The sequence below is a fragment of the Aureobasidium pullulans genome (assembly GCF_000721785.1).
Source record: "Aureobasidium pullulans EXF-150 unplaced genomic scaffold scaffold_25, whole genome shotgun sequence".
Lineage (NCBI taxonomy): Eukaryota > Fungi > Ascomycota > Dothideomycetes > Dothideales > Saccotheciaceae > Aureobasidium > Aureobasidium pullulans.
The window spans coordinates 270,816-294,100 of NW_021941045.1; the positions used below are offsets into that span (position 1 = coordinate 270,816).

General features: G+C 49.2%; 11 protein-coding genes across 11 annotated transcripts; 4 read left to right on the forward strand and 7 right to left on the reverse strand.

The window, feature by feature from the left end:
- Window positions 1-140: 140 nt before the first annotated feature.
- M438DRAFT_281649 (uncharacterized protein) lies at window positions 141-662 on the reverse strand (the record flags this gene model as incomplete). The annotated part of the gene is made up of 1 exon (XM_029901258.1): window positions 141-662. One exon carries the CDS (start codon window positions 660-662, stop codon window positions 141-143), a length of 522 nt encoding a protein of 173 aa, XP_029756622.1.
- Window positions 663-1,497: 835 nt separating this feature from the next.
- Window positions 1,498-3,708, reverse strand: M438DRAFT_338970 (TPR-like protein; the record flags this gene model as incomplete). The annotated part of the gene is made up of 1 exon (XM_029904175.1): window positions 1,498-3,708. One exon carries the CDS (start codon window positions 3,706-3,708, stop codon window positions 1,498-1,500), a length of 2,211 nt encoding a protein of 736 aa, XP_029756623.1.
- Window positions 3,709-3,790: 82 nt separating this feature from the next.
- Window positions 3,791-5,301, reverse strand: M438DRAFT_111892 (purine and uridine phosphorylase). The gene is made up of 2 exons (XM_029898703.1): window positions 4,238-5,301; window positions 3,791-4,082 (listed from the first exon to the last, which is right to left on the reverse strand). Exons 1-2 carry the CDS (start codon window positions 5,181-5,183, stop codon window positions 3,874-3,876), a joined length of 1,155 nt encoding a protein of 384 aa, XP_029756624.1. The 5' UTR covers window positions 5,184-5,301; the 3' UTR covers window positions 3,791-3,873.
- A 509-nt stretch (window positions 5,302-5,810) lies between these two features.
- M438DRAFT_408793 (uncharacterized protein) lies at window positions 5,811-7,926 on the reverse strand (the record flags this gene model as incomplete). The annotated part of the gene is made up of 1 exon (XM_029909978.1): window positions 5,811-7,926. Exon 1 carries the CDS (start codon window positions 7,791-7,793, stop codon window positions 5,811-5,813), a length of 1,983 nt encoding a protein of 660 aa, XP_029756625.1. The 5' UTR covers window positions 7,794-7,926.
- Window positions 7,927-9,012: 1,086 nt separating this feature from the next.
- On the forward strand, window positions 9,013-9,780 carry M438DRAFT_239217 (uncharacterized protein; the record flags this gene model as incomplete). Its single annotated transcript, XM_029899504.1, has 2 exons — window positions 9,013-9,117; window positions 9,217-9,780. Coding segments are annotated over 2 exons (669 nt in total), but the record flags the coding sequence as incomplete, so codon positions are not given.
- Window positions 9,781-9,915: 135 nt separating this feature from the next.
- M438DRAFT_338974 (uncharacterized protein) lies at window positions 9,916-10,491 on the forward strand (the record flags this gene model as incomplete). The annotated part of the gene is made up of 1 exon (XM_029904176.1): window positions 9,916-10,491. One exon carries the CDS (start codon window positions 9,916-9,918, stop codon window positions 10,489-10,491), a length of 576 nt encoding a protein of 191 aa, XP_029756627.1.
- A 225-nt stretch (window positions 10,492-10,716) lies between these two features.
- On the reverse strand, window positions 10,717-11,781 carry M438DRAFT_408795 (NAD(P)-binding protein; the record flags this gene model as incomplete). Its single annotated transcript, XM_029909979.1, has 1 exon — window positions 10,717-11,781. The coding sequence occupies one exon, from the start codon at window positions 11,779-11,781 to the stop codon at window positions 10,717-10,719; it is 1,065 nt and encodes a 354-aa protein (XP_029756628.1).
- A 1,127-nt stretch (window positions 11,782-12,908) lies between these two features.
- M438DRAFT_304470 (NAD(P)-binding protein) lies at window positions 12,909-14,052 on the reverse strand. Its single transcript, XM_029902190.1, has 3 exons — window positions 13,788-14,052; window positions 13,670-13,731; window positions 12,909-13,614 (listed from the first exon to the last, which is right to left on the reverse strand). The coding sequence occupies exons 1-3, from the start codon at window positions 13,852-13,854 to the stop codon at window positions 12,958-12,960; spliced, it is 786 nt and encodes a 261-aa protein (XP_029756629.1). The 5' UTR covers window positions 13,855-14,052; the 3' UTR covers window positions 12,909-12,957.
- Window positions 14,053-14,123: 71 nt separating this feature from the next.
- On the forward strand, window positions 14,124-15,884 carry M438DRAFT_326400 (sorbitol dehydrogenase-like protein). The gene is made up of 3 exons (XM_029903126.1): window positions 14,124-14,313; window positions 14,513-15,295; window positions 15,361-15,884. Exons 1-3 carry the CDS (start codon window positions 14,257-14,259, stop codon window positions 15,652-15,654), a joined length of 1,134 nt encoding a protein of 377 aa, XP_029756630.1. The 5' UTR covers window positions 14,124-14,256; the 3' UTR covers window positions 15,655-15,884.
- A 793-nt stretch (window positions 15,885-16,677) lies between these two features.
- On the reverse strand, window positions 16,678-18,299 carry M438DRAFT_111964 (DUF706-domain-containing protein). Its single transcript, XM_029898704.1, has 2 exons — window positions 18,045-18,299; window positions 16,678-17,853 (listed from the first exon to the last, which is right to left on the reverse strand). The coding sequence occupies exon 2, from the start codon at window positions 17,846-17,848 to the stop codon at window positions 16,874-16,876; it is 975 nt and encodes a 324-aa protein (XP_029756631.1). The 5' UTR covers window positions 17,849-17,853; window positions 18,045-18,299; the 3' UTR covers window positions 16,678-16,873.
- A 3,607-nt stretch (window positions 18,300-21,906) lies between these two features.
- M438DRAFT_377549 (Aldo/keto reductase) lies at window positions 21,907-23,124 on the forward strand (the record flags this gene model as incomplete). The annotated part of the gene is made up of 6 exons (XM_029908744.1): window positions 21,907-21,958; window positions 22,029-22,211; window positions 22,273-22,354; window positions 22,411-22,829; window positions 22,886-23,040; window positions 23,095-23,124. 6 exons carry the CDS (start codon window positions 21,907-21,909, stop codon window positions 23,122-23,124), a joined length of 921 nt encoding a protein of 306 aa, XP_029756632.1.
- Between the last annotated feature and the right edge of the window lie 161 nt (window positions 23,125-23,285).

The following is a 23,285-nucleotide window of genomic DNA, read 5'->3' on the forward strand; positions in this document are numbered from 1 at the left end:
GGTGAATGATGGATGGTATCACACCATACTGACACGCCAGGGTTGGGTGGCGCAGTTTTCGACGACCCCTCTCCCTGCCGATACGAGAGATGAGAAAGTGACCAACCATTGGAGGAATTTCGAAACTCTCCCGAGACAAATCACCTATCGCAATTCGACGTTGATGTATGCCACTCATCCTGGACAGCACACCTGACCTCCTGCATGGATGCGAACCCCCCATTCCAACATTTATCCACGACATCACTCAGAACTCGCAATCTGGCCGTTGGTGGAAACATCTTCCCAGCAATCCTCTTCTTAATCTCCTCCCTATCGTCAGGTTCCTCCAACTCAGGCCATGGTTCTTCTCCAGCAATCATGACATACAACGCCGTCCCCAGTGCGAATATCTCCGTGTCCACCGAAATACCGCTTTCTGCTACGATATCAGTCCCATCGGCTCCGAAGAGCCTGTGACTATACCTATACGAGCAGTAAGATTTCTCCCCGTCCACTGAAGCACCAGCCCAATCCCCAACTTTCAGGTCCAGATCCCTGGTCAAGAAGAAATTCAAACAGTGGATATCTGAATGCAGTACTCCCAGACCGTGGGCAAATTCCAGAGCCTCTGTAGCTTGGAATGCCCACTTGTACAGTAGTTCTGAAGGCGGCGGTTTCATACCGCGAGATGCGCGACTGAATATCCAGTCCTGTAGGTTTCCCAATTCGGCGTGTTCGAGAACTAAGCCAGCAGGTATTTTAGAGTGGATTCCATGGTAGGTGAGGAGACTTTGCGGTGGGTTGTTGACAGTAAAGCGCTCGTAGACTTCCTGCTCGATTGGAAAGAGCGTGTCTGCATATTGAGGATGTATTGATTTACAGACCAGTGGTGTGGTATCATTGGAAAGCTTGTAAATCGTCGAGGTGTGTCCGAAGCTGTTCGGTAGACGCGTATAAGGCGAGGCCGTCAGATGTGACAGTAGATAGAGACATCCTGCAATGATGAGGGTTGGACATATCATTGTGAGATATGGAGATAAAACAAGCGTTTACCAAGCATGGGTCCTGCGTGTTGTTATACTTCTGTAGGATTCAAGCCACATCTCTCAAGCCACATCTCGATGCTTAATTAGATTGACCAATGGCAACTTACGAATGAGCTTACGTGTACAAGTGTGGCAGAGTCCTCGTGATCGATTTGACAGTGTATCAAGCTACTCAGCCTATCGTGAACTCAAGCAACTATCTTACAATGAGAGTATACGTCGCAGCTGGGAAAGACACGACACATCGGGTTCAAGCATCCTCGTTGCTATAGGTGAAGATATCCCAATCCCAGCAGTAGATTGGTTGACAGTATCACAGCTGCGACTTACCGCAATGATCAAACACACAAAGCGCCTTGTGTCTGGATGGTATGATATCTGCCACATTCACTTGACAGCATTCTGTTGTGATAAGAGCGCACTGCATTTTTGCCTTGGTATGAAGAGTTATATGGAAGATTCCAATCAATCAAAACATGATGGCAGCTCTCGAAGTGATCTCTCGACACGCCCATCTCATCAAAGCAGATGCACTCGCGAGTATCTGGTCTCTCGATTGCAGCTGCAAAGTCTTCGCCAGCGTGTCTCGCGCATCAGCTAACATTGCCTCTGTGATCGCCAGTTCCTGAGGATCCGTGTGTAATGTTTCTCGCCCTCTTTGCGTCACTTTTTGCAACAGTGACACAGCATCCTCCAATTTCCGGATTTTCTCGAGTTCCATATAAGCTTGAGCTAGCCTTCGCATCGACAAAAGACGCCATGCATGATCTTCTGGGAGCAATCTTGCTTCAATGATGACGACCTCTTCGAGCAGTTGAGCAGCTCGTGTAGGCTGATCTACGTTCAGGTAAGCTAATGCTGAAGAGTACATTGTCGTCAAACGTCGTTCATCCTGAAAGGGGAGGACGTCGAAGGCATCGTTGAGAGCTCGAAACATATCGATGGCTTTAGTAAACTCTTTGAGATTGAGATAAGCTTTACCAAGCGAGGCCATGCACTCAAGTCGGTGAATATCTTCCAGGGTCAGTGTCGCGGATTCGCGTTCGAATATAGCTTCCAACAGAGGCACGGCTTTCTTGTCATTAGAACTCCGTAAGTATATCCCGGCCATTGCATGCTGCACAGCATCCAGATCATCTCCATCAGAACTTTTCAGGTCATCTGCAGTGGCTGTCTCCAACAACAATATGCCTTCATCATCATTCTTCAGATAGTCTTGCCAGGCATCAAACCAATTTTCCAAAAATGGTCCTTTGGCGGCGCCACTCAATGACTTTAGTCGCTCGTTCAAGACGTTCTCGAGATGCCAAGTAAGCTTGTCAAAATCAGATGCCTGTCTGTAAACGTCGAGTAGCTTGAATTGCGTGTCTGATAAGCTCGTGAAGTCCACCTTCATGTACCTCTCTTCCAGCTCAACCGCAGCTTCAAGCATGATTGTTGCTTCAAATGTTCCAGTGGGAGTCTCCAGAACCAAGCGGTCGGTCGCCTGTTCAATGATCAGACGCAAGCGAACTTCATATTTGAACGGGTAAACCAAGGTCTGTGTCTGCATTCCTTCATCTAGCAGATAGGTGGCCTTGAAGACATTCCGAGTCTGGAAGTAAGCCCATGAAAGCTTGCACTCTTCGAGCATCAATTCGCTGTCAGCGGACTTCTTGCCTACCTGCATTGCTTGAATCAACTGCTCAAGCACAGGAATCGCTTTGGCGAATGAGCCCGTCCACATGTATGCGAGTGCCAACTTGGACGACAGGAGATACGCTGCCGGAGTGTGCTTCTGCACGATTCTGGAAATCGCGTCTTCCAGCAAGTCTACCGCCTTATCGATATCGCCGAGATTCATGAATGCAGTTGCCAAATCAGCTTCCAGAAAGCCGACTCGTGCTGGGTCACCGTTGTTCTCGTCAACTTGCAAGATCTCTTGTAGCGATGAAACAGCTCTGAGATATTGCCCAGATGTGCCATATGCTGTTGCAAGCTTCCTCCAGAGCCCAATTTTGTGGTCTTCGGTCATTGTTGTTGCAGATGTGTCGTTCTCGAGCGTCTTTTCAAGAAAATTCAAGGCCTTGTCACTTTTACCAATCCGAATGTACGCTTCAGCTAAATCGACTACCACACAATGGCGTGGCGGGTTTTTTGAATCTCCGAGTCGCAACACTTCTTCGAGCAGTTCAATGGCGTTGTCGTTGGAGCCGGTTTTGAGTGACACCGCTGCTAGCTGTGCCATATTCTCGAGTCGAGTCGGATGGCTAAGGTGAAGCGTCCTCGTCGTAACGCGAACTATATCCGCAAGTATATATGCCGCATTCTCGAACAAACCGAAGAAGAGGTATGTTGTCACGAGATTGCGCATTCCCATGAGCTGGTATTGTGACTCCGGATCTGGATCCCACATTTGTGCTCGTAAAGCATTTATCTCGTCAAACAGTGGTTCTGCTCTGTACTCCTCACCTAGTACAACATACACCTGTGCCAGTGTGTCCATTCTTGAGAGACGGGCTGCCTCGGTTGTGAGGGACAAATGCTTCTCGGATGTCACGACTCCCTCCAGTAAGACTTTCGCCAGTGTGTATTGGTCGGCTTTCATATAAGCTAGCGCTAGCGTGTATATGCTGTCTCGATGATCGCCATCATAGGCATCGTAGTTGTTAGACTTCGGCCAAGTTATGGGCTCAAGCATAGGGATGACCGTCTGGTGGTCGCCATCGCCAAGCTAGCGTTGCTGTAATCGATGATCTCGAGCAAGGACACAACTTATTGATCGTCGCCATTCTCGCGGTGGATTGTCGCAAGAGCGTGGAAGATCAACTCGCGAGTCTTAGGGTCGAGAGGCGGGTCATCAGTATCAACGACTAGTAGTGACTGAAGCAGCGAACCAGCTTCTTGCGACCTGCCGTTCTGTTGATACATCATGGCAATGTGCACATACGAACACCCGGCAGGGTGACTTTGCATCGGATTCGGGGACAAGATGCTCACTCATGTGCTTCAAAAGGAGCTCTCTGCCTGTAAACAGGGGACTGAGCACTCTTGGCACACTCCAATGCGTGTTGCCTATAGACGTTTCATCAGCATTTATTCAGGCGTGAGAAATGGTGAGCAAGCAGTGGAATGGCAGAAAGTTGGTTCATTGTTCGATAGGGATAAACGAGTGGGGAAAGCCAAAGGTAACTTTCCAACCAGTGCGGGCAGCTCAAGAAAACACTAACCGAGAGATGGGAGGTTATCGACTTCAGTCGATCGAAGGACCGTCAAGAGTTCTTTCGCAAACGCAGCGGCCGTTGCAGATGCGTAACGATGCCAATCATCGGTCTTGTTCTTGTTACACAAGTCGGAGATACCTTTGATGACTAAACATCCATATGCATCGAGTCCAGCGGCCTCCATTTCGAAACATAGGACGTTTTGATTTTCCTTTTCCCGAATTCTTCGCGCAAATTCAGGATCCTTGATGACTGCATCGCCTGAGGCAATGACTCCATAGTAGACTTCGGGAAGAGTGGACTCGATAGGACTTTTATTTGGATCGCTGCCAGTAGACAAGACCGCAACTTCCTGGATTTCGTTGTCTGTGGCGTGGCCGACAGATGGGGGTCTCGTAGCCTGTTTTTTCACCTCATTCATGTTGAGATATGAGATGTATTCTCGATGCTCGACTAGACGAGCTCGTAGGTGATTTTTCTTGACAGCTGCAATTGCAGTTCGAAGTACTCTCGGCGCTTTGTTCATACTTCTTTGACGCACGAACGTTCCTTCTTCGAGATGCTTTCCATAGTCGTACTGTATGACGCCGGGAGAGTTGTCCTCAGGCGCTCCAACGACGATATCGCCAAGCTGTACGGGGCTTCCAGGAATACCATCTGCAATGCCTACCAACAGTCGAATCTCCAGGTTGGGAAACGTCCTGACCATGTCTTTGGCGACGGTCGCAGCTGATGCCCTGCCTTTCTCAGCTGAAGGAAGGAGAGTAATCACAACATTGTGATGACCACCAGTTCTCTTGCTGTAGATCTGGCCCAAAGTGTAGTCATTTTCGTCATCTTCCGGATAGGGAACAGAATCGTGTACCTTGTCCAGCATAAGCTCTGCTAGCAAATATTCCACTGGCAGGGCGCATATCCAACCAACATGATAGTCTTTGCAGGTTAAGACCATGACAGTAGAGAGTATTGGATTTTGGCTGATTTGGATGTAAAGAGCTGCATGTCGAATGTTGAGCCAGCGAGATTGGAACCAGTCTTATAGCCCATGAATCCAGAGCTACAGGGCCGTGAGCAGACTTCCAGAAGCTGAATGCCCCAGTTAAAGCTCATTGAGGTTCCTTCTACAGGTCACCATGCAGTCTTTTGGAAGAAGAGAAGTCAATGGATGCATCCTGTAATGGGTGTAGCTTATCGGCATTGATAAACAGCGAGGCAGGCAGGCGCATCGTCGAGTTCTATCCATGGGTTTCCAGCAAGCGACTGCTCCTGGATTTCTCTTTGAACATGGCCGTACTTTCGGAAATCATTATGCATTTCGACAGCTGCAAAAACGACAAACTCTAGCTCATGGAAATGTCGTGCAAGTCTTGTAAGGAAGGCAGCTTGGGACAACGAAGTCGTGGTGAGTGACAGAATTGGCAGTTCCGGCCCGAGCTTTGCTGCTTCCCTGCCGGCTTGCATAAAGCAGTTTCACAAAATAACCCATTCATCGTGTCATGTGGCAGCAATTGCATGAGTCCAGAATATGTAGATATGCTATTGATGGAGTGTGCTAATTCGGGAATACAGCTATGATGCTTTACTGCAATCTTACACCAGCCTGCCTGTTCTTCTTAGCCGTAGCGCCCACAGCCTCATTCGTACCAGTAAAGCCAAGTAACGATTTCCTCTGCCTATCATCCTCTTCCTGCTTCTTCTTCATCCTCTTCTCCGTCTTCTGTTTACCGCTACCCTTGCCGTGGAACCTATGACTCAGATGCTTGAATGCTTCTTTCTGGTTCATCTCTCTGCCATCCTCATCATTGTAGCGTAATTGCACATTAGGCTTATACGAACGCTTGAAGTGCTCAGCTTGTAGTTGTGCGAGATAGGCATCACGTTGCTCGTTCTGCTGGCGGGAGTAGGCCTCACGCTCGCGGTGAGACATGCGGTCGAAACGGCCGGATTTACGATCGTTTTCGCGAGCTTCTTTGGTTTTGCGATCGTACTCATCGACGAGAGCTTGGTTCTCAGCGAGGAATTGTTGTTGGGCGCGGACGGCTGCGTTGGCTTTGTCGGCGTCACTATCTTGGACAAGACCACGTTTGCGGAGCATGTTGAGGATGCCACCGGCGCCGGATGAGGTGTCTTCTTCGGCTTCGAAGCCAGTGGATGTCATAGCTGGTGGTGCGGAGGATTCTCTGTCTTCGGCTTCCTGGCGGGCTCGAGCTTCCTCTTCATCTTCTACTGCGGCGTAGGATTCTTGCATAGTCTCGTCCTCATCTTTGGTCTCTCCTACGGCGGGTGTCGATGTGGCTCGTGTGCGCTCGTCTGCCGAGTCTGGTGATTGAGGTCGTCTCAGATTGGACACAAATTCGGTAGTTTCGTCAATTACAAGGCCAGGCTCCTCATCGTCTTCGGCAGTGTTCATTGGTGTTGCAGATTCCTCTTCGCGGATGCGGCGAGCCAGCTCAGCAGCATCGGTCTTCTTACGCTTCTTCAACGCTGCACGACGCTGCTCTGCCAATTTTGCTTGTAGATCGTCATCATCGAAAGTCTCAAAGGTGCGTTTCTTAGCAGCTCCATTCGATGCTGGTTGGCCGTCAACGTCCATCTGGTCGGCGGTGGGTTGCGGTGCGGGTAGCGGGAAGATGTCATCCTCATCTGCAGCCTTTGTACGGGAGGTTTTGGCCTTCTTCGGCTTCTTGGGCTTGCGGATTTTGGCAGTCGAAGGATCTTGGTAATCTGAGATAGGTGTATCGTCTTGCAACATATCCAGACTGATCTTGATGCCCTTGACTCCTATGCGTTCGGCTTCTGCGGCTTCTCTCCGAGCAGCGACAGCGGCTTGATCGATGGCGCCAGATGTATCGAGAGTGAAGTTCTTTTTCTTCTTTCCGTCAATCTCCTCGTCATAGTGCGCGAGGATAGAGCGGTTTCCATCGTCCATATCGTTAGGGTTGTAGACAGGCTTGTTCTTTTTGCGCTCCAATTTCTCTTGCAGCTGTTCCTTTGCGCGCAAGTCCAGGTTCTCCAGCTCGTCATCTTCGCTCTCGTCGCCAATTGCTGCATCTTTCAAAGTCAAGATCTGCTCGCCTTCTGCGTCGAATTGGTCCAGCTCGTGAGCAACCTTGACACCGGCCAGATCCTTTGCTGAGTATTCCGCTTGTGCTTGACGCTCGAGTTCGGCCTGCTCTTCCTCATACTTTCTTGCCTTCTCAATCTTCTTTTGGCGCTTCTTTTGCTGTAACAACCACGTCTTTGTGTCCATGTCTGCCTCTTCCGCATCACCCAAGCCCTTTCCTTCCAGTTTTGCGTTCCGTAGTTCCATATCGCGTGCCTTCTTGAGAGCCTCCTTGCGAGCCAGGCGCTCTTGTCTGACTTTCTCTTCATCTTGCAGCTTCTTCCAGTTGTCACCAGCGGCTGCTTGACGCTTTTCCAATGTGCTCATATCATCAGGGTCCGAATCCTCTCCGTCATCTTTCGACTTGAACTGGAGGCCGTCTTCGCCGGGCACGGGCAGGGGCGCAAGGCCCATTGCGACTCTGATCTTGTTGGCATCTTGGATTGCGACGGCGTCCATGTTAGGTGGCGTGTGAGGGTGGTGTAGTTGTCGCGCAAGTACTGCAAGGCTTGGTAACGCGAGAGAGAGCGACGTCGACTCGAGCTGAAGAAGTGAATCACAGCTGAATGATAAGAGGCGAGTAACAAGAGATGCCTGGATCAAGATGGACGAATGTTCAAGAAAGCGCGTCGGACTTTGGGCGAGTAAAGCCGCAGCGGCATCCCCCGGCTTGGCACGTGCAGGCAGCGCGCAAATCTCTATATCAAGGTCGCAAAGTTTCTCTCTTCCTTCTTTTCTACATAACAAGATCTGTGTTCAGCGATCCTGGCGTCTCCTTCGGGGGTCTGTCCGGTTGATTGCTGTCCAGCTCGACTTTTATGGAGCCATCAGACTATTGTGATGTCAATTTTCCGGTCGACAGATTTGAGAACAATGTGGCCCTGGGACAGCACCTGAGCTCGCTACGGCTGAGCTCGGTGTGTAACCTTGGTCAAGAGCGTCATATTCCTGATCCCTTCGCTGAGGCCGTCGGCTTGTGAAGTTGGGGAAAAACCATGACTTGCTTACATCTAGATATATATACATGAAGTTTGTGTGATTTCTCAGTGAGAGGCGCGTCTTGCAGGTAATGCATAACACGCCTGTCAATACCAGTTGCATGGGACAACCAATGCTTCCTCTTGAATTGCTTCTGTCGCGTGCTGCTGCACGACTTTTCTGCGTACAAAAGGTGCGCCGGAGATGGTGTCCGCCTACGCATATCGTTCTTGCGCCAGTCACATGCAACTGCTTGTTACAGATGGATCAGCGAGACGATGTCTCTGATTTCCTAAAGGCAGGCGCAAACTCATGTCGCATGCTCGAAGAAACAGGCCGCTCTAGCGTGACTTCCGGACCAGCGATGGTTTTCTCAATCAATGACGTTTTAGGATGCTCCTTCCGCGCAACCAACGTCCGAATACCATGTCAACAATCAACTCACATGTCTGTTGTATCATGACCATATTCTTCTGTGATCATCATCGTCTTGAGAAGTGAATCGATTCAACATCAGAGATATTGTCTTGAACCGGCCGTGGGTTACCTAGACTGTGTGACGGAAGAGAAAGACTTGCATCTCCCCGCACGCAGCTGAAGAAAGTCGTCTGCCTCTCACGCCATTGTTACTCCGCTTCATCGTCGTATACCACAACCAACCACAATGGTTCTCAATCTAGGTCGCTCGTCCGGCGAACAGCTCGACCAACAACGCAAGGCACGCGCCTTTCTGCAAGAGAAGGTCAAGAACGACTGGTCGTACCCCAACGCTCCTCACGATCTTCCTTGGAACGATCAAGCCTCAGTACACTCTACCACGTCGACATTGCCTACTGTCTCCGACCTTACGTTAGACGTCGGAAAAGAAGTGAACGCTCACATACTCGCCAATACCACCTCCGAGCCCGACGGCCTAGATCCAGCGACGATAGCTGGTTGGCGCGAACGCGAATACAGTGACGGTGAGGACTCTGGCTCCGACGATGATGCAGCTCCTGTATACGAAACTCCGGAGTCAGTGGGCGACACTCTCGGCGCCCGCAAAGCACAGCGACGCCTACGACGACAACGAAGACTGGAGAGGGACATGAAGAAGAACATCGGTCTTGCACACTGGAGTGCCCAGAGAAATGCTTGGACAAATGCTCAATACAAGGACTCCGTCAACCAGCCACAAGCACCTGCAGCTTCGGGTCCAGCGACAGCGACAAGACCAGTGACAGGAGCTTCACCAGACGCCGAACTGTTGATCCCTGTCGCACGCCAACTCCTGCCTGACAACCCAATCCGCAGTCGCATATCAACTTCCACATACTCGGACATCTATACGAAAATCATTCTCCAAGGCCGAACACCCTCTATACCTATCAACTTGTCCGACATTACTCGATCCCTCGTACAGGGCTGGAAAGAGGAGGGCAATTGGCCACCAAAGCCTACGCCAGCAGAGCCCAGTCTGGTCAAGAAGAATGGACATCCGCAAATTAAGAAAAGCTTGAAGAACATGGGTAGAATCCTTGGTATAGGAGGCCCGGGCGTCCCTATCGAAAAAGGATCAGGACAAGGTCAGGTATAGAAACATGGCAAACCTCGACGAAAATCCATGAGCGCTGCTGTGCTGGCTGCTGTAAACAAGATGGAGCTCAACGCTAAAGGCAGGGAAGATCCCGATGACACCGCGACACAGGATGGCTCTACTGCTCTTGTTGAAACTGATTCGGATTACTGTTCTAGAGAGCGCTCCAGACTTGCTCTTGAAAAGTGGGACGGAGAGTTTGCTGAAATCTGGTGGCATGATTTTGGCGAGCGTATTCATGAACGTGTCAACAAACGTCTGAATTCGCCTACACCAAGAAACATCTCCGCAGTCGACCTTTCAGAGGATCAGACCTATGCCAAAATCGCTTCCAAGGTCGTCCGAAGGACTGATGAATGGGATACCGTCTTCCTGGACGAGGTGGCCGTCCACGAACTCGAAAGATCGAAGGCTCGATCGATATTCTATGACTTTCTGAAACCACTCCGCGATGCACGCGATGAGATGTTCAGACTCGCATGGACGCAGTACTTGGGCAGAAAGGTGTTGTGGGAAGGACCTGAGTACATTGTCAAGATGAAAGCAATAGAAGCTCACCGCAAGAACATTCGGATCCGCGGTTTCGCCAGAGGAGGCGGTTAGTGATTAATCCGACAGTATGCATGAGTTTGTAAGGGCACTGGTTTGGCGATATCGGCGATGATGTGTTTTTCTTTTTCAATTCTTTCTTTTTATGCTTTATCTGTCTAAAACTATCATTTTAATTAACAGCGAGAATTGACATTCTTTCTCTCTTGCAAGCAAGCAAGCAAAATAGCAGAACTCCTATCTCTTCATGCAACAACTATCTTCATCCATGTCCACCGCTTACAAAGAAGCCTGCTCAATACGACGACCGGTCTCGTCGAACTCGATCTTCTTTCCACTGTTCAGCGACTCTTGCAAAGCACAGCCAATCTTGACCGCCTGCACAGCACCGCTCAACTTAAAAGGCAACTTTGTGTCATCCAAGCACGTAGCAGTAAACTCATTGGCTTCTCTGACGAAAGCCTCATAGAAGCGTCCATAGTAGTCTCCAGGGATTTCTCTGCGGATACCAGTAGCTTCGGACATTTCGACAAGGGTGCCAGAGGGGTTTGCGTTGACGGAGAGTTTTCCCTCGGTTCCGATGATCTCAGTCATATCATGCTGACCAGCCGCCATCATACGCGACGAGTACAAGTAAGCAATCTTGTTTCCCCAAAACTCCACCACACCAACACCATTATCCACATCCTTCCACTTCTTGAGACCCGGTTGCACAGCCGTAACGCCAACGGCATAAACACTCTTGACCAACGAATCCTGGCCGAAATACCACAGTGCGAGATCGATATCATGGATATTGCAGTCGACAAAGATGCCGCCGGAGAATTGAGCGTAGTCGACGAAGAAGCCTGATGGGTCGAGTTTATCGCAGGTTTGGGAGCGGAAAATTGCTGGGCGGCCTATGCTGCCTGTATCCATACGGGCGAAGGCGTCACGGTAGGAAGCATCGAAGCGGCGGGAGAAGCCACACAGCACTTTCAAGTGAGGATGTTTGTTCGCCGCATCCACCACCGATTGAGAAATCTCCACCGACGTGCTGAGTGGTTTTTCGCAGAGTACGTGTTTTCCTGCGTTGATGGCTGCGATGGCTTGGGATGCGTGTGCTGTGGTCACCGTTGCCACGACCACGGCTTCCAAGCCTGGATGCTTGAGCATTTCGTCGAAATCTGTGTAGATGACTACGCCTTCGAGGTGCGTCTTTGCCCAGGCTGCTTCTCTGGGTTCTGGGGTGAAGGCGGCCACGAGTTCGGCGCGAGGAGTGCGTTCGTGGAAGTTCAGGGCGTGGCGGGCGCCCATGCGGCCGAGGCCTGACATGGCGACTTGGAGTTTGCGTGCGGGTGCCATTATTGCTGATTGAGGTGGAAGAAGTGTTCGAGAAGAGGTAGATGAAGAGGAGGGAAAGAAGAGCAAAGCAAGACGATCGAGGAGCTTCGTTTTTGAAGACGTAGAAACAGAGGTGTCGTGGTGGTGGAAGTCAATCTCCGAGAATGCTTGCAAGTAAGCAGCAGCAAGTGGGGGGGGAAGAAGATCTATGCAAACAAGCTGTTGCAAAGGAAACAACGATCAAAAGCAATTGCGACTGGATGAAGAGAGAACTAACCAACAGCGAACATTCACGATACAAATACTTCCTCACCTCACCTCACCCCTCTCCCGCGCCATATTGCTTCCTTTGGATCTATGAGGGAGCTTGGGTTGAAGCTATGCCCTCGCTACACCTTCTCCGTTTCCGCTCAGCATGATATCCACCCGAATGGTCGCAAGTACAACCCGCGGGGACCCCAGTTTTTCCTTCGCTCTTTTCTGGTTCAGGTAGGTCACGCAGGCGGAAGGAAAAAAGTTATCTCCGTCAAACTGCTCTTTTGCTCGGTGAGGAAGAGCTTACAGGGACGTCAAAAGCCGAGGTGCGGGGGCTCACTCTGTGTTTCGTTCTTCATTGCCGCTTTCGGCTTTCTGAGCAATGGAGGGGGGGGGGGGGGGAGACTTGCGCTGTCGGTGTTTGATGGTTCGCAGAGTTGCCGATCGGGGTTTATTGCCGTTGCCTGGAGGAGCTCTTTTGGAGGGCTTGGAGGGGTCTTTTCGGGGAGACGAGAATAGTAGCGATTCATGGGTCAAGGGTTCAAGAGTTTGGTCTGTGATGATCAAGACGTTGGTGTGAAAGTTGAGTCAACATTTGGGTGTTTGGCCGGCAAAGTTGCCGTTTGTGAGATGTTTGGCGCGAGTCGATGGCGTGTTGGTCGTGTAGCGTAAACATGCATGTTGTCGCTGTGCACAACTATTCGAATCCTCAGTCTATGTCCACTCTCGAGGCTGAGGACAAGCAGTAAGCAGCTTTTGACAGAGTTGACAGACGACCTTGGAGAGAATTGAAATTTTGACAAGGACGGCATCTGAAAAGACGCTTTGTTTACAAGGCCTGTGCTTCCAGCTTTTTGCCGAGCAACACAATCTCACTCAGAGCAGGAACATGGTATGGATATGGAAAATATGTTTTAGAAGAAGAGTAACATGTAGAAGCATCTATCTAGCCATCCAGCTACCGTCAACAGTCAGAATCTCACCGCTGACATAACCACTCGCTCTGCTAGCCAAAAAGACGACAGGACCCTTGAAATCCTCGGGCTTTCCCCATCTGCCAGCGGGAATTCTAGCCATGATCTGCTCACTTCTCGTCTTGTCCTTCATCAAAGCATCGTTCATCTCAGTCGCAATGTAACCAGGTGCAATGCCATTGACATTGATACCCTTGGATGCCCACTCGTTTGACAAGGCCTTTGTCAATTGAGCGACACCGCCTTTGGAAGCAGCATAAGCGGGTACTGTGAAGCCACCTTGGAAAGACAGTAATGAGGCAATGTTGATGATGGCACCTCTGCGACCATATTGATCCACGTCGCGTTCAAGCATGTGTGCGCCTACATCTCTGCAGAGTGTAAAGACCGAGTTCAAGTTGACGTTCAAGACTTCATCCCAGTCGTTGTCGGGGAATTGGTGTGCGGGGTGTCTTCGTTGGATGCCGCCGCAGTTGAGCAGGATGTGGATTTGGTGGCCGTCCGAGACGACTTTCTTGACGAGGGCGGATACGGATTCTCTTGATGCGAGGTCGGCTGTGTAGATATCGGCTTTGCGTCCTAGCCTTTGGATCTCTTCTCTTGTGGATTGGTTTGATTCGTCGCGCTGTGGATTGTTGGTTACTAGTGGTTCTGAAATGTCGGGGGAAGGAGAGACTCACCTGTACTAGCAAAATGTCTGCGCCGGCTTCAGCGAGGGCAATGGCCATTGATTGACCAATACCTAGAGACAAGAGTCAGTCACCAACACTAAATTCAGCCTGAGTTGTCGAAACATACCACGAGTACCGCCAGTGACTAGAGCCGTCTGGCCCTCGAGCGAGAAGAGTTGTTGTACGGTGGCCATTATGTTGTGGTGAGTCTGTTGCAAGGTGTAAGGTATGCAAAGAACAAGAAAGATGAGCAGAAACAACAAGACAAGTATATTCAGTCGATTCAATGCCGACAAAAAGACTCTCGTGATGCCGACGAGAAGCTGGTTGACATTCGACCCTCGATTTACCGAAACGTCATGCCTTTTCCCCCCTTCAAAAGCCGATAATGTGGGCGAAGTGGGTGAAGTGGGCAACGAGTGGGGTGGGGGGGTCCAAATCAAATGCCGACACTTCAACTTCCCGACATTTCTTGACGACTTTTGAATTGTTATGTATTGATTGCACTCCCGCTGCACCTTTCCAGTTTTCAATCCACTCTTGACTCTTATTCCTGAAGCTTTTTGTGTTTCTCCTCTACCCATCACATCTCAATCATGTCGTCAACACAAGTACAAGCCAGCGTCTTGCACGGCGCAAAGGACCTCCGCATTGTGAGTACTTTCCATTCACCGACCGTCACAACTTTCTGCCAGAGATGAGCACGCGAGCATGACATGTGAGGAATGCTGTAGAAGGTGAAGAGGACTCTTCTGCCCCTCTCAAACTTCACATGCCCCTTGCCAGAGCTCCGGCCTCAATCTTGTGCCGGCCAACATTTGAGATGGACACCCACTGACTCGGAATCAACAGGAACCTCGCGAAGTACCCGCTCCCTCGGCAAACGAGATCCAAGTAGCAGTCCACAGCACCGGCCTCTGCGGCAGCGACCTCCACTACTACAACCACAACCGCAATGGCGACATCCTCGTCCGCGAACCCCTCACCCTCGGCCACGAATCCTCCGGCGTCGTCACCGCAGTCGGCTCATCAGTCTCAAACTTCCAACCCGGCGACCGCGTAGCCCTTGAAGTCGGTGTCCCCTGCGATTCTTGCCATCGCTGCGAACAAGGCAGATACAATATCTGCAAGGACATGAAATTCCGCAGTTCTGCAAAGAGTTTCCCGCATTTCCAGGGTACGCTGCAAGGACGTATCAATCATCCTGCGAAATGGTGTCACAAGTTGCCTGAGGGTATGAGTATGGAGTTGGGAGCTTTGCTTGAACCTCTAGGTGTTGCTATCCACGCATATCGCCGCAGTTTGATGCAACCTGGACAAACCGCTCTAGTCTTTGGAGCTGGCGCTGTGGGTTTGCTCGCCGCAGCTGTTGCGAAGACCAAGGGAGCAAAGACCATTATCATTGCAGATATCGATGCCGGAAGAGTCGACTTTGCAATAAAGAATGGCTTCGCACACCACGGCTTTGTGGTACCCATGAAGAGAGGAAAAGATACAGATGAGAATCTGGCCATTGCAAGAGAAACCGCAGATGGCATTGCCAAAGTCACCGATGATGCCGGCTCTGCTGTCGGCGAAGTAGACGTCGTCTTCGAATGCACCGGTGTACCCACCTGTGTGCAATCAGGAATCTACGTAAGCACCCCCTCTGCCCTCATTCTTCCTACCTACCTTCCCACTAACACCTCACCCTCTCACAGGCAACCAAACCAGGCGGTCGCGTGATGCTAATCGGCATGGGCATCCCCATCCAAACCCTCGCCATGTCCTCCGCCGCCCTCCGCGAAGTCGACCTAGTAGGAGTCTTCCGCTACGCAAACACGTACCCCGAAGGCATCTCCATCGCCACCTCCCCATCAGCACCAGACCTCTCGAAACTGGTCACGCATAAATACAAAGGCTTGGAGAGTTGTGTGGATGCGTTTGGCATGGCCGGACGCACCAAGGATGATGAGGGCAAATTGGTTCTCAAGGTTGTCATTGAGACTGCGTGATTTTGAAGAGCACAAAAGCTGATGGTTGGTGTGTGTTAAAGGTTATCATCGACACAAAGGGAGAGGAGAGGGCGAGGTTGTAGATGTGCATTGCACGGCATTTGTTTGGACCAATAATAGGCATAGGGAGTCTTCTACTCTTTGGACGCAAGAGAGTTCTTCTTGTTTGTACATAATTTTTTTTGATACTCGAGAACAATCATGACATCTGGAGCCAAGTTTTGGAAAGCATTTGAGATGCCTCATCGCGAACTTTATTACCCCATGCATCAACGCTCGATCGTCCATGCTTCCACGGCTGGAGAGTGCAGCAAAGTGGCGTTTGTGTACCCGGGGATTATTGCCAGATTGTTGTGCCTTTGCGGAGAAAGGTTTCCGCTACCCTCCCTTGTCCGTCATGCGTGAGACCATCAAAGCCCTATGTTGCCTTTTGTCCAACATTGCATATCAATACAACACTCTGTGAATTTGTGCATGTCGTAAGTAAAGACAAAATAGTACGGAAAAAAGCGATATGATGATATGATTGTGGTAATATAATGATAGAAGTATCTCACAAACTTTGACGAAGTGACAAAAAAGAAACAAAGACTCAAGGATGCGGATATTCATGTTGAGGCATTGCCTTGATTTCGGTGATTTGAAGAAACTCACGAGTACATCACTTGTGTTTTTTGAGAAAAGAAAGAAAACAAAACACCAAGGGTAATGAGATTTTGTGGGAGATATTTGTGGAATTGTGTATTTGGGGCATGGGATATGGCAATGGTAGTTGTTGGGGTGCGACTCGGCAACGTAGGATGCGACACGGGAATTTAGGATGCAACATGGTATTGTAAGGTGGGAGAGGTAATACAGGTTTGCCTGGATGTGAAGAGTTATTTGCAAAAATGGTGTTACAGAGGTGATGTCTAAGTATAGAACGAAGTCCCTGTGTATGTTCGAGGATGATGAAAACATGCGGATTGAGTGGTCATGCAAGTAATCGGCCTAGCAGTGATGGCATACTCAAAGGCATGAAGGAGTAGATAGAAAAAGTTCATTTGAAAAAGGAGGTCATTATAGATAAAAGAAAATGGTAAACCCGCAACGCCGACCACTTCAGTCTTTCTTTTCCATCGGGTGGATTTCTTGATGCTTTCCGCTAAATCGTCAACAAAGGTCATAAAATCAGATGGGTATATCATGCATTCGCGGCAGTCAGGGCGAATGATCAAATCTACCATCTCAAGACCTTGTTGGGGAAGAACTCATCGATGAGCTCCATGTAGTAGGGCTTGAGGTCCTCAGCCTTGGGGACTTCATCAGACTTGGAGTACAGGTCGTAAGGGTTGAAGGCCTTGACGGCACCCAACATCTTCTCGTCCTTCTCGTTCATCATCCAGCGGTAAGCTCCCTCCTTGTGCCAGGGGTAGAAGCTGTGGTAGCGAATCATGGCGAGACCCTCGTCGGGGATGGTGCTCTGGTCCTTGACGACGTGGTAGAGGTACTCGTCGTGACCCCAGCTGATCATGACGTTGTCGAGACCGCAGCCGGGTGTGTAGATGCCGTGCTCGGAGCTGTAGATGGGGTCCTTGCTATCGGGGTTGTTCTCGAAAGTGCCGGGGTAGATGATGCGGTCGTCGAACTTGCAGCCGACGACGAAAGTGTCACCGACGACATCCCACTGACCCTCTGCATCGAAGAAGAAGAGGAGCTTGCCAAGGTCGTGGATCAGACCGACCAACTGGAACCAGCGGGGCTTGCCATCGCGGCGGATGGCCTCTGCGGATTGGAGCAAGTGTTCAATCTGAGACAGGGAGGTGTCAGGGTCTGACTCGTCAATCAAGGTGTTCAATCTCTCCATGGCCTCCCAGATGGTCATCTCGGCTCTGGTCTTGGAGTGGAATCGGTTACGGGCACGCAGGTTGTAAGCAACAGTCTGCTTCTCATGCTGCTCTCTGTAGAAGTTCTTGACACGGTCGCAGGCGTCCTCGTAGTTGCGGAATTGCTCCTTGTCTTTGTCGGCATCGAACTGTGACTTTTCGTAGATGTCCTTCTCCTCTTGGGTGGCGGTGCCGTTCTTGACCTTCAAGGCGGCCTTGAGAACGTTCACTTCGTCGATATTGTCGGAGGTTGCCTCGAGGGCGAGACCATCCTTGTGGTCGTTGAAGTTCTCAGCGACATTGGGCTGCTCAAGAGCGATGGGTGCCATGTTGACTGATGTGTATGAGTTTGCGTGAAAAGGTGTGATTGAGTCTGATTTGAGTGTGCGCAAAAAGGCGGATTGGTGTTGTTGTGTTCTTTTATGCTTTTGATGCAGTGGAGCGTTGAACAGATTGATGGATTGTATGGAACGATGATGACCAAAAGACGAGATGACAAGGAAAGGAGCGCTCTCTTTTATCTACCTTTCTTCGGGGACTTGTTTCCAAGTCGGCATCTCCTAGAGTAGAGTACTCAACCAACCTACCACTGGAGACTAATTCTGGGGCCCCGTTCAAAGGGCAAGAACAACCCTCTTCCCTCTTCCAACGCCGTCACTTCCCCAGTCTGGAAAGATTGGAAACGACTCATGGACTTCCATCATCCATCGATTGCACCAACACCCGTAAGCATCTTCGCGTTCATTCGCCAGATACCTCCAAATGTGGCTCGTCCGCCCCACGGCATGCCTGACAAGTCGTTCGAGGGTTGTCTGGGGGTTGAACTCTGCTTGCTCTAAAGCCGGGGCATCCACCCTCGTGCGGATTATCTTGCCTCCTAGCGGCAAAGCTAGTCGTCACCAAAATCCCTCAACGGCAGAACTATCGGAGCGAAGACCAAACGATCCTTGGTCTCATGACGACAATGTGGATCAGGATCGCGGCCTCCGATTGATTAGAGAGCTGCTAGGTTTTTCCGCTCCTCGCATTCGGGGCGCCACTTGCCTCTTTCGTGGATTGTTCCGGGCATAATGTACAGCAGCCCGGAAAAAGGTATTAGCGAAACATGCAAGAAGGTGCGGCGCTTGCGCAGTCTTGGCGAGCTCGTAGTCGCCGATCTCTACGTTTCGTCTCTCGGGTTAATCTTCCCTCGAGAGCTCGAAGCTGTTAGTAGATACTCGATAGAAGAAAGTAGGGGAGTAGGGGTGCTTTATTAACCGTTAATAATCGATTATTAATGCGTACATCAATTATTGCCCTTTATACGCAGTAAGTACGCATTATTAATAGTCAATAATTACTTACGTAACTTACCCCTTAGTTCTAAGGCTCTAGCTCTTAGCTCTAAGCCGTCGTTAGTTATATAGACGATATGGCTAGTAGACCTTAAGGTACTATTAGCGCTTAGTTCGATACCCTCGCGTACGGCTACTTTAACTGCTACTAGTGCTATAACTAGAAGGTTAAGAGAAGGAATAAGGAGCTAAGGATAAAGCACTTACTTTAGTGCGCTTAGTTTAAGAGCGCTATATAGAGCGGCTAACTAGCGCTTAGTACCTTCGACGATAATGCCGAGTTTAAGGCTTAGCTTGCTCGCGCTACTTAAGGTAAGCAGTTAGAGCCGCTCTCTAAGGCATAACTTCCGAACCGCCGTAAGCTCGATAACCTTACTTTAATGGCGGTATATAGAGGTAGCTTACTATTTAACTACTTCTAGTCGAATCCGCCACTCCTCTAGCTACTTAAGGCTCTTAATCCGAGCCTTCGATATAACCCTCCGTCGCGTGCTCGGTTAAGCGACGAGCTTCTTAAGTAAGCTTTAAGTGCTATAATGGCTCGAGTAAAAGTAATAGTTAACTAGGAGCCGTATGTTAACGTCATTATCGATAAATCCGGCGCTCGAAATAGGGATCGAATCGTTAATATCTTAGTAAACACGTTAGCTAGCTAAGCCTTCTATATCGAGTCGTTTAATGCTAGTAGAGCTATAGTATCGGCGGAGTAGATGCGAGAGACTATTACTAAGAAGGTTAGAGTGCTCTATAATGGCGATTTAAAGAGGTAGAATAGCATCTACACCGATACCTATAGCGCTTAGAGGAGCTTCTATATAGCTCTATACGAGCATCTAGAGACTACGTACGTGTTTACGGTATTATACGACAACTATAGTCTCTAGCTCGGCCTTAAGGATAATAGCGACCCTAATACTAAAGGCTCTATTAGCTTATATGCTACACTAGTTCGCGAGCTTAATATAGTACTTACCTTCTTCCGCGTAAGCGACAAGATCTAGCAGCTATTACTTTAAATAGCTAATAAGGAAGGCGAGCAACTAGTAGCGTTCGCCATTGCTTACGCTACTCGTTAGGGCTCTTACTATGCTACTATTAACGCGCTGCTTAAGAATAAGCTAGTTCTTAAGGTCGCCTCGGCGTAAGGAGTAGTAACTAAGCTATTAGTAAAGAAGCTTATTAACGACGAGGCATAGTAGGAGCGACTTATAACGTTGTAGCGCTTAATTAAGCCCTTCTACTTTGCGTAGAAGCTCTCTAAGAACGACCGGTCGACTATAGGCTAAGTTATCCCTCGCTAGCGCGCTCTACGTAATGAATTAAGCTCGATACCGGACTTACCGTATAAACAAGAGGTCCTCGAGCGACTAGATTAGCGTATAGCTATTTAAACTACCGACATCTACTATGCCGCTTACCTCTTAAACTGTTAGATAGATCGTCTAGCAATAACGACCGAGGGCGCCGTAGCGACAATTCGCTTCTTTAACTAGCATATTAAGAGCTCGAAGAGGCTAAAGCTCTAGAGCTAGTTCATCTAATTCATTAAGCGTACTAGCATCTTTGCCTCCGAGGAGCTGTAGAAGGACGACATACGCTTCTAGCCGTCAATATTCTAGTTAATAGTTAAATGGCGAGGTGCTAGTAAGCTCGCTAAGCTAGCTAGAAGGCTAGCTATTATACCGGCAAACTCCGTGCCATCTAAGCGCTCATTTTTAGCTATAAATTACCTTTAAAACGCCTTCCGATCTCGCATGTCGACTATTATAACCGATCGGCTATACGGTATCTACATTAACTCGAGAGTTCTTAACCGCCGTATAGAGCTAATAACTAACTAGTAGTAGCAATTATAGATTAAGCGCCGAGCTAAGAGGCATGCTACGTAGAACAATCCTATTACTAAGCGTATCTAGCGCGCGCTAGATATTAAGTAGCTTAAGAAGTCCGATTTGATGGCCCTTAAAGATGCTATTAAAATAGTAGTAGCAACTATTCTAGCAACTCTTAATGCTCTTAGCTAGCTCGAGTTCCCTTATAAAGACTTCGACGCGCGAGCTATACTACCTCCTCCGCTAATTAAGCCCTCGTCCTCGTAGCTAGGCTTAATACTATACGGTTAGCAGTTCTAGGGATCCTTACTATCTATACCTTAGTATCCGAGTAGAAAGCAGAGTAATCTAAGGAAGAGGAAGTAGCTATACGATAGAGCTACGCTAGCGCTAGAGAGGCTATACGATAGAGCTACGCTAGCGCTAGAGAGGCTATATAATAGAGCTACGCTAGCGCTAGAGACCCCTNNGATTGCTTCCTCTTAGCTATAGTCTTAATACTCGTCGATTAAGGACCCTCTAAACGACACTTAGTTCTCTATTGCTAGCTTAGCGCTAACTTAGCTCGCTACGCTATCTTAGACCCCTTACTATTTAAGCTTAGCTCGCTTAACTTAGCGATCTAAGCGAGCTGCATTATAAGAGCTAGGGTCGAGCTTCTTTAATAGCTGCGCTTAGCTACTAGAGGCTATATACAGTTAAGAGGGAGGTCTATAGGCGCCGTTTGAATTTACTTAAAGCACTTAATATAGTTAGTAAAATAGCAAGCAGAAGATTTCAAAAGTGCAAAAAGAAGGGCTTAGCTCCGAGTCGAACCCTAGCCCTTAATAATTNCGCGNACGCAAAACAGTGCTAGCCTCTAACGACTAGGCTAACNAGTCTAGTCGTNAGAGGCTNGCACATGATTACTAAGCATGCTTGCGTATATATAGGTACGCGGCGGCAGAGGACAGGGTCACCCTCTCAACATGCCAAGATGTAATAATTAATGGATTATTAATGGTTATTAACTCAATTATTAATGCGTACATTATTAATTCTAGTCAAGCCTATGGGGGAGGGGTAGCAAAAGCTGTTGGGTCAAAGGCCGATTAGGTGATTGCTGCCAGCAAGGTGTTTTGTTGACCTTGACATACATTATTTCCTTTGCCGGCCATGAATCCTCAACTTGCAAACTTCATTCTCAAAAAGACTCCTGATTTTATACTACATCCCAAAACCATGTCTGATACTGTCTTCACCCTCAACACAGGCGCCAAGATCCCTGCTCTCGGTATGAACTTGACTCCTGACAGTTTTCGATAGCTCGGGAGAATTGTATGGGACTGACTTTTCAATCACAGGTCTGGGAACATGGCAGTCTGCACCTGGTGAGGTCAAGAGTGCTGTTTCGCACGCTCTGAAGATTGGCTACAAGCACATTGATGCCGCATACGTGTACGGCAACGAGGATGAAGTCGGTGAGGGTCTCGCCGAGGGCTTCAAGTCTGCCGGCATCAAGCGTGAAGACGTCTTTGTCACCACCAGTGAGTTAACCATCAAAATCATCTGCGAATATGATAGCAGGAGCTCATAATTTTTCCGCAGAGTTATGGTGTACCTACCACTCTAGACCCGAGGAGAACCTCGATCTCAGTCTCAAGTCGCTAGGCCTTGACTACGTAGATCTGTAAGTCAATTGGAGAGATTATGTATATCCTCAAGGCACAGGTCTAACATCATCAGCTATCTCATGCACTGGCCCGTCCCCATGAACCCCAAAGGCAACGACCCCAAATTCCCCAAACACCCCGATGGCTCCCGCGACCTCGACACAACCTGGTCCTACACCCAAACCTGGAAGGAGATGGAAAAGCTCCTCGCCACCGGAAAGACAAAGGCCATCGGTGTCGCCAACTTCTCAGTTCCCTTCTTGGAGGAACTCATGAAGGAAGCCAAAGTCACCCCCGCCGCAAACCAAATTGAAAACCACCCTTACTTGCCTCAACAGGAAATTGTGGATTACTGCAAGGAAAAGGGTATTTTGATTACTGCATACAGTCCTTTGGGTAGTACTGGATCGCCGCTGTTCCAGGAGAAGGAGATTCAGGAGGTTGCTAAGAAGCATGATGTTTCGCCCGGTACTGTGTTATTGAGCTACCATGGTAAGGATGATTCCTCTTCTCATCCGACGAGAGCAGAAACTGACTTCAAGAAATAGTTGCTCGTGGAAGCTCTGTCATCCCCAAGTCCGTAACGCCATCGCGTATTGAGGAGAACATGAAGTTGATCAAGCTCGACTCTTCGGATGTCAAGGCTCTTGACAACATTGCAAAGACACACCCTCCTAACCGCTTCGTGTACCCTGCCTTTGGCGTAAGTTCCCTTCCCATCTCTTTTCTGGAGTTCCAGTGACTAATTCTGCAAAAGGTCAACTTGGGCTTCCCCGACAAGCAATAAATCCACTATGCTTTTACGAACCTGGTTGTGTGATGGAATGCAAATAACGGGCCGGCGATACCCTGTTGAAGCCGAAGAAATATAGCGGATATACCACCATACTAGCCAATCATGAATAATCTCAAACCTCTTCAAGACCATTTTGCCGCATTGTGTTCACA

Coding starts and splice junctions, on each gene's coding strand:
- M438DRAFT_326400 (XM_029903126.1), top strand. CDS start 14,257: ATGTCGTCAACACAAGTACAAGCCAGCGTCTTGCACGGCGCAAAGGAC. Junction 14,314..14,512: donor GCGCAAAGGACCTCCGCATT/GTGAGTACTTTC, acceptor CGGAATCAACAG/GAACCTCGCGAAGTACCCGC. Junction 15,296..15,360: donor GTGTGCAATCAGGAATCTAC/GTAAGCACCCCC, acceptor ACCCTCTCACAG/GCAACCAAACCAGGCGGTCG.
- M438DRAFT_304470 (XM_029902190.1), bottom strand. CDS start 13,854: ATGGCCACCGTACAACAACTCTTCTCGCTCGAGGGCCAGACGGCTCTA. Junction 13,732..13,787: donor AGTCACTGGCGGTACTCGTG/GTATGTTTCGAC, acceptor TCTTGTCTCTAG/GTATTGGTCAATCAATGGCC. Junction 13,615..13,669: donor CAGACATTTTGCTAGTACAG/GTGAGTCTCTCC, acceptor AACAATCCACAG/CGCGACGAATCAAACCAATC.
- M438DRAFT_111964 (XM_029898704.1), bottom strand. CDS start 17,848: ATGGCACCCATCGCTCTTGAGCAGCCCAATGTCGCTGAGAACTTCAAC.
- M438DRAFT_111892 (XM_029898703.1), bottom strand. CDS start 5,183: ATGGTCTTAACCTGCAAAGACTATCATGTTGGTTGGATATGCGCCCTG. Junction 4,083..4,237: donor CGATAACCTCCCATCTCTCG/GTTAGTGTTTTC, acceptor AAACGTCTATAG/GCAACACGCATTGGAGTGTG.